Source organism: Heterocephalus glaber, unplaced genomic scaffold (assembly GCF_053883595.1).
Source record: "Heterocephalus glaber isolate CG9 unplaced genomic scaffold, H.glaber_assembly_v1.0 deba00001504, whole genome shotgun sequence".
In the NCBI taxonomy this organism is placed as follows: domain Eukaryota; kingdom Metazoa; phylum Chordata; class Mammalia; order Rodentia; family Bathyergidae; genus Heterocephalus; species Heterocephalus glaber.
In genome coordinates this window covers 56,937,466-56,944,675 of record NW_028258324.1, presented here as the reverse complement: position 1 = coordinate 56,944,675, position 7,210 = coordinate 56,937,466, and the positions used below count along the sequence as shown (strand labels likewise).

The 7,210-nt window shown below is 48.9% G+C and overlaps 1 protein-coding gene across 1 annotated transcript; it reads right to left on the bottom strand.

The window, feature by feature from the left end:
• Window positions 1-1,486: 1,486 nt before the first annotated feature.
• LOC101720812 (unhealthy ribosome biogenesis protein 2 homolog) lies at window positions 1,487-6,910 on the bottom strand. The gene is given in 4 exon segments (XM_013067403.3): window positions 1,487-2,476; window positions 2,588-5,753; window positions 5,756-5,896; window positions 6,607-6,910. Coding segments are annotated over 4 exon segments (4,551 nt in total). The 3' UTR covers window positions 1,487-1,536.
• Between the last annotated feature and the right edge of the window lie 300 nt (window positions 6,911-7,210).

Sequence of the window (7,210 nt, the reverse complement as noted above, 5' to 3'; positions counted from 1 at the left end):
GAATCAGAAAAATACTAATCAGTACAATAACAAGATTGAATTATACACTCATTAGGGAGATGAAGTTAAAAGTTTTAAAAGCCTTGTCATGACTTTTTCTTTTTGTTGGATTCTCCCCCTTTGCATTTAATTTGTCCCGCCCGATGGATTCATTCTTCTGGGTTTCCTGGGGTTGTGATCCTCATTGTCTTTTCCTAGGGCATTGTCTAAAATTTTTTGGAGTGCTGGTTTGGTGTTCATGAAGTTCCTGAGGTGCTCTTTATCAAGAAAGTATCTTATTTCTCCATCAATTTTGAAAGATAGTTTTGCAGGGTACATCAGTCTGGGTTGGAGGCTGTTTTCCTTTAGGGCTTGAAATACATCACTCCAAGCTCTTCTTGCCTTGAGGGTTTGCATTGAGAAGTCTGCTGTGATTCTGATGGGCTTTCCTTTGTATGTGATTTGTTTCTTTTCTCTCACTGCTTGTAGAATTTTGTTCTTCTGCTGGATTTCTGGAATCCTAACTATTATATGCCTATGTGTAGATTTTTTTTGATTAAGGCTAGCTGGAGTCCTATATGCCTCACTTATCTGTATGTCAAGTTCTTTTCCCCTCCTTAGGAAGTTTTCGGCCATCACTTCTGTGAAGTTTTTTTATGTGATCTGCACTCTCTCCTCTTTCTTTTTTTTCCCCCTTTAATTTTTATTTTCTCAGCTTTGCTACTATTAAAATACATTGCTTAGGTAATAAAAATAAATGATTAAAATTATATCTTAAACCCAAGAGAAAAAAATTCCAAAACAAGCTTCATAGGCTGAAGTAGGCGAGCAGGCAGGAGCACCAGGACCACTGCCAGGAGCATACAACTGCCCAGAGCATTCAGTTGCCCCAGAGCCAAGGAGCTGCCTCCAGCACCATCAGAAAGTCTCACAGCAAAGGCAATAACGCAGCATCTTGAGAATGCCTCTTGTGCTCCTTGAGAATTTAAAGGTCAGAGGTATTTAAGTAGGATTTAATTGTAGACTGGAAGCAAAATGCCAAGTTCTATTTTGTTCTTAGCCAGGAGAGAGGGACACCAACCCACTGACCCAGGCCAAGAGCTACACAGGGCAGTTACAAGAGCCAACAATTCTCATTCCAGGGTCCAGTTTCAGAATTCTAATTCATAATTACTTATAAAAAGATATACTAGGGCTAGGGGTGTGGCACAAGGGGTAAAGCATATCCTCAGGAGGCATAAGGTCCTTGGCTCAATCCCTAGCACCATAAAAAAAAATGATTACTAAAAAAGATACATTAGGGAATAGTGAGGAAAATATGCTATAGACATATACAAGCTCCAAAGGGCTTTCCACATGGGTCAGCTCTGTGCATCAGAGCATCTGTGGTCTTCACCCTCCAAAGCTCTCGCCGCAATGCCAAGCCTTGGAAAGTGGCCCTGATGTGTTTCTATAGGCCGACTAGATGACAGTATCTTCCCTCTCAGCCTGCTCAGCCTTGTGGTATGTTGGGTAGACACTGCACAGCTCCTCAGTAGTGGTGCTCCTGCAGCCCATCTAGGCGGTGTATCTTCTCTCTCCTTCCTGCTTAGCCTTGTGGTACTTGAGGTAGTCACTGTGCAGCTCCTTAAAGATGTCTCTCGCTCCAGGCTGCAGTGACACCTGAAGGAACTGAATATCAGGTTCAGTGCACAAGTCCAGGATGAGGTAAATGCCCTCCTGCGGCAGGTCTTTCACAGCTGGGTACAAGGTCACCTTCTGGGCCTCTGTTACATACTGGGCCACCATAAAGGGGGAAAACACAGCAAACTCTTCAGCTCGTGCGGCGATGTGGCTGTACATCCTCTCCACCAGGTGTGCACACTCGAGGACCACGGGCAGGTCGTCAGTGCTCCCTTTGTCTTTCTGCTGCCCTTCATGTATCACTGAAAACACCAGTCTATTGAAACAGTTCAGGAAGGATGGGAGGGCCTTCAGCATCACCTTGGGATGACACTGCAGCACAGAGAATAGAATGTTGTGCATCCTTGAGAAGACACTGCCATACTCTGGTGGCCTCAGATGGTCCAGGGGGACGGTCAGCAGGATGCTGAAGGCCAGGCTGACATGGTGGGGGTTGCTGATGGCATCCTCCCCCTCCTGTAGCAGAGCAGCCAAGACATCGAGAATAGGCATGACTCGTGCAAGGGCCACAGGCTGCTCCTCACAAGCCTCTTGGTTCTGCAGTGTCAGAGCTGTGACAATCTGGGGGCATGCACGCCACAACAAACTCGCTTTCTCTCCACTGAGTGGGCAGCTCAGTAGCAGCTTGAGCAACCTAACAGCAGACAAAACAGCCTGCAGGTCTGCCCTCCATGCACAGCCAACATCCAGTCCCTGGAGCACAGATTGCATCACCAGTGCCAAGTCCTCTGCTGTCCCAGCCTCCAGCATCTGGGCAAAGAGGGCTCCCAACCCAGGCCTCAAATCCTGAATGATCTGGGCAGAAACTTCAGGAAAACTAACTGGTTGAGCAGGATTGTTTCCTAAAAAGAGGACATGCAAGGGCCAGGGATTTAGCTCAGTCGTTCTGCCGCCTGTGTCATAAGCGCAAGGTCTGGAGTTCAATCCTGTAAGAACTCTTCTCACAGAATGAAACATGGAGGTAAAAACAGAGCCCTTCTTGGGATGGAGCTCTGGGGCTAAAAAGAACAGAGTTAAGAACCACAAGGCTGCCTGGAAAGACTGAGCATTCCCCGCAAGGGCTGGCAACTCTGACAGCAGTTGAGTGTAAACGTCCTGGTAAAGGGCCACATGGGACAGCGGTGTTCTGTCTGTCACCTGGGCAATCTCAGCCACTCTGTCCCTGCGGTGCTGACTCAGGTCTACTTCCAAGAGTGTGGTGACAGCCGAGAGGAGGGCTGGGGGCAGGTGGCGGCCCCCAGCTCCTGACGTGGAACACAGCTGCAGTGCAGCACTCATCTGTCCCAAGGCCTGCTGCAGCAGCTTGGGCAGTGCCGCTGGTGCCTCCTGTGGCTGCCTCTGCTCTCTGACAAAAGGCCCCAAGACTTGGCACAATTTGGTTAGGGCCACCAAAAGTAGCTGGCTGCTCAGAAGAATTTGGTTTTCCAATTGCTTGCTAGAAGCTGCCTCAGTGTACAATTTGCACCTTGAGAGGAAGGCAGTGATTTTCCCAAAATTGCGCACCAAACTCAGCTTTATCTGGAGGAGCATCTGCATCAGCTGCTCCAAAAATGTCCCCACCACTTGGAGGAGATGCAGCCACATGGGATCATCTACCTTAATAAGGAGTCTACTACTGGCTTGCAGCAGTGAGGTCAGCACAATCTCAAATACATCACTAACATACAGGACCCTGAACACAGAGCGAGCACTCTTTCCCCTCTGCAGGCAGCTGAGAAGCCAGTAGCAAGTCACCAAGAACTGGAGGCTCAAAGAGGGGCAGGAGCATCCCACTGTGGTAACAGCCATGGACAAGAGCAAGAGAAAATAATGCACATGATAGGGTGGTAAGAGGCTGTCCAGGTGTAGAGCGGAAATAACTTGCAAAAGTCCCAGAAGGTTTTCTAGCTGCTCTTCCTCCAAATGGATGAGAAAGTCACTCTTGACCAGGGAGAGTAAGCACTGGGCAGTTTCTCTTCTTGGTTCTACACCTTCAGGTCCAACTTTTGCAAATCTAGTTTCCCAATGAGCCATAACTGTGTGGTCCTTTTCAAAGAGCCAAGGTATCTGTTGACTGAGAAGACCCTGGTCACCAGAGCACAGAATGCTAGAACATCTTGCAACTATGCACATCAGGAAGGCAGAATGGAGGGACTGCATCTCTGGAAAGAGTGGGCTATGAAGGAGGGCTGTGGATATTTTCTCAAGTGTGGTATACGGCTTTTCATCTGCTGAGCCTTCCTAGGCTTTGCTTGTTGATAAAGCTCTTAACAGGACACTGGCCACATACCTTACATCATCCAGACATAGGTAGGGTATTAAAATTGTGAGGTTGGTCACAATCAAGTGCCAGTGTGCTATAGGGTATGTGGATGCACACACTGTCCCCACCTGCCCATCCCAGGAAGCCACTGTCTTCTGACTCAAGCTGTCTTTGGCAGAACCAAGGATGTAGGCAGCATCATACCTTAGAGCGTGTCTGGCTTCTTCAGACAGGGGACTAGCCTGCAGTAAAGTTCTTTTAATTTTCTTCAGGTAAAGCTGTTTTAAGCAATACCTACTGAGAGAGTTGGACTGAGCTATAAACTGCTCAACCTTCTTCGAATGCTGTGCTCCCAAACCTGGGAGCAATGAAGGGAGGTTTGAGACCTTCAGATCATCCTTGGTCAGGCCCTCAGCCACTGAGCAATACTGACCACAGTTCAAACTGAGCATAGCATCCACCTGCATCCAGGTGTAAGAGAGTAGAAGAGCAGAGTCACTCACCTTCTGCACCCACAGCTCAGGCTCTGGGCCTGGGGAGCCAGGGAGAAGGGCCAGCAGGGGCTTCACAAGATCTCCCAGCATCCTCTCCATTACACATTGCATCTGCCTGATAATGGGCACTGGTGTGCTGCTGTCTAGACTCCGCATATTGAACATGATGCAGTGCAGCAGCAAGCTCAGGGAGAGAGACTTTAGGGCCATGTCAACATCACTCTGCAAGCAGGGCAGGACTATAGACTGGAACTTCTCCAACACAAGGGACCATGTGCCCAGGATCTGATTCAGTGGTAGCTCCAGGAGGCAGGCACAGAGCACTGTGGAGGGGCCTGAAGTCAGCATAGGCTGTCTCAGTGTCTCAGCAGCTGGACAGCAGATCACCCTCAAAACTTCCTCAAACAACCATGGCACCTGTCGGAGCTTGGCATATGTCTGGAAGAGGGTGTCAATAAGCACCTCCTGGGCTTTCTTGGTTCGAAACTCTGTTATTTCTGCATCAATCCAAGCCGAAGACAATAGGTCGTCCAGGTCTGGCTCCAGAATCAAATGATTCAGAGACATCAAAGTCTCGAGACAGCGGAACCAGGCTGTCATGGATGCCTGTGAGTGGTTTATCAGCAGCTCAGCCAAGTGCTGGTAGAAGCGAAACTATGCCTCTTCATGCTGGATCCTGTCAGCAGCCACATTGTAGATGTTGTTGCTGGCCACAAAATTTAGCAGCTGCTCCACAACCAGGAGCTCTGTGGTCCAATCTGATATGGACAGGGCTTTCAGCTGCTCTTCCTGTAGGTGTAACATTCGAAGGCAGCCAAACAGCCTGGGTAGAGCCTTAAAGCAGAGAAACTGGTTTCCGTCCTTGAGGTAAGAATCCAGAAAGAGCCTACACAGCAGGGCCACTGAGCTGGCCACCACAGAGGCATGAAGGTGTGGCTCACAGAGATCAGCACCTATCAGCCTGGTAGCCACAGTGTCTAGAGGAGCAAGAAGACTCTTCATGGTCCCCATCTTTGAGTCACTTTGCTGCTGGTCCAAGAGTTCCTCTTTATAGGATGAGAGCATATCAGGTCGAAAAACTCCACCTCGAAGCATGGCCTCAATCTGACTCCTAACATCTCGGCTTAGCACCTGCTGCAGCTGGCCCTGTGTCCATGTGCCCCCAGAGAGCAAGTGCCTCAGGACCAGGCAGGGCTGTAGCAAGTGTCCAGTCACATCCACGAAGACACGTCGGGGGTTGGCCTGTTGTTGCTAGATAGAGAGATAATGGCTAAGGGCCAGGTGAATGACCTCAAATAGCTGGGCTGTCACTGCACTTTCTGGTTGCCTGCAGGCTGACCAGCAAAGGTGACTCGCAAAGCCACCAACAGCTCCTGTTTGGCCGTGTAGAGGACAACCAGGGCAGGTGTTGAGAGAATGCCCTCGCAGCAGTTCAGGAGAGCACACATGTTTCTTTTGGATCCATAGAGAGAGAATTCAGATATTCTCTCATTTATCATAGTGACTACTGATGACCCCAGAGACCTCCACAGAGAAATGCACCAGTGGAACAGAGCAGTGGACTAACCATACTGCAGCAGCTGGTGAGTAATCCGGATTCACACCTCACCCAGGAGAGGGTGATAGGCTGGTAGCCATCTGGAGAGGGGACAACTGAGCTTGGAACTCAGAACAGCTGTGGGCGGACTCGATCTAGTGCCTTCTAGTGCCTCAGTTCGGGTGCTGAGTTCAAGCCAGCAGGAGACACACAAACTGTTGTAGGCACAAAGAATCCAGTTCCAGCTTCATAGCCAGAAACCGGCCTGAACTTCAGAGGAACTCAAGGGGCAGGCTGGCTGGGACTATCCGCTACAACACCGTGAAGCTGCAGTTAGCTTGCTGGGATGAATCAATTTGTCTCTGGAGTCTATTTGCCCACATTGTCTAACAGTGACAGCAGAGACACATCTTGAATTGGACGTTTTTGGGTTTTTAAAATCTTTTTTCCTTTTCTCTCTTTTTCCTCTTTTCTAGTTCTTTTTTTAGTTTTTTCTTGACTGAACAGTCTCTATTGTTTTGTTGTTGTTCTGTTATTTTTATTTTTTCCTTTTCTCTTTCCCACCTGTCTTCTTCACCAGTTTCCTAAAGTCTGTCCTCCAGCCTTGCTTCTGACCTCTTCCTCTTCTTCTATTTGTTTTTTTACCCCCTAACCCCTTTTAAATCTTCTCCCTTTGACAAGAGAAATCTGAAGGTTAATTGTCTTTTCATTCTTGAGGAGATTTTGCAATTTTCTGCTGTGTAGAATGTTATCTACATAGATCCAAAGTCTTTCAACAATATCTTCCTTCAGTTCAAGTTTTTTCTTATAAAAGGCAACCAATGACTGTCTTGCCCAATCAAGTAAAACTTATCCTTTATGTGGAAGAAAGCACTGGTGGGAAATCCAAGCAAAGTGAGCTAGTTTTAGTTTATCTTCCCAGGAAGTTGTCTTGCTGTTCAGCTTAAGGGAAAAGCCAGAATAAACAGCAGCCATTGCTACAGTTTATCTTCAGAATTTACTTTCAGCCCGCAGCTGCCAGAGAAATGCACACATCCCGGGAGAAGCATCCATCACTCTCATGGAGCTCTCTGGATGCCCCTCGCTTCCCCCAGCGAACCCCTACTCAGCGCGCAGGCTTCGCAGGACAGGCAGCCCCCCGCACTGTCCAGCGCAGGACAAGGGTCCCTCAGGCCGCCCGTGATCCCGGGCCCCGGCCGCCACCGCCGGCGCACTGAGGGACCCAAAGACAGCGCGACCACGCAGAAGCCCCCACGAGGAGCGAAAGAGACAGCC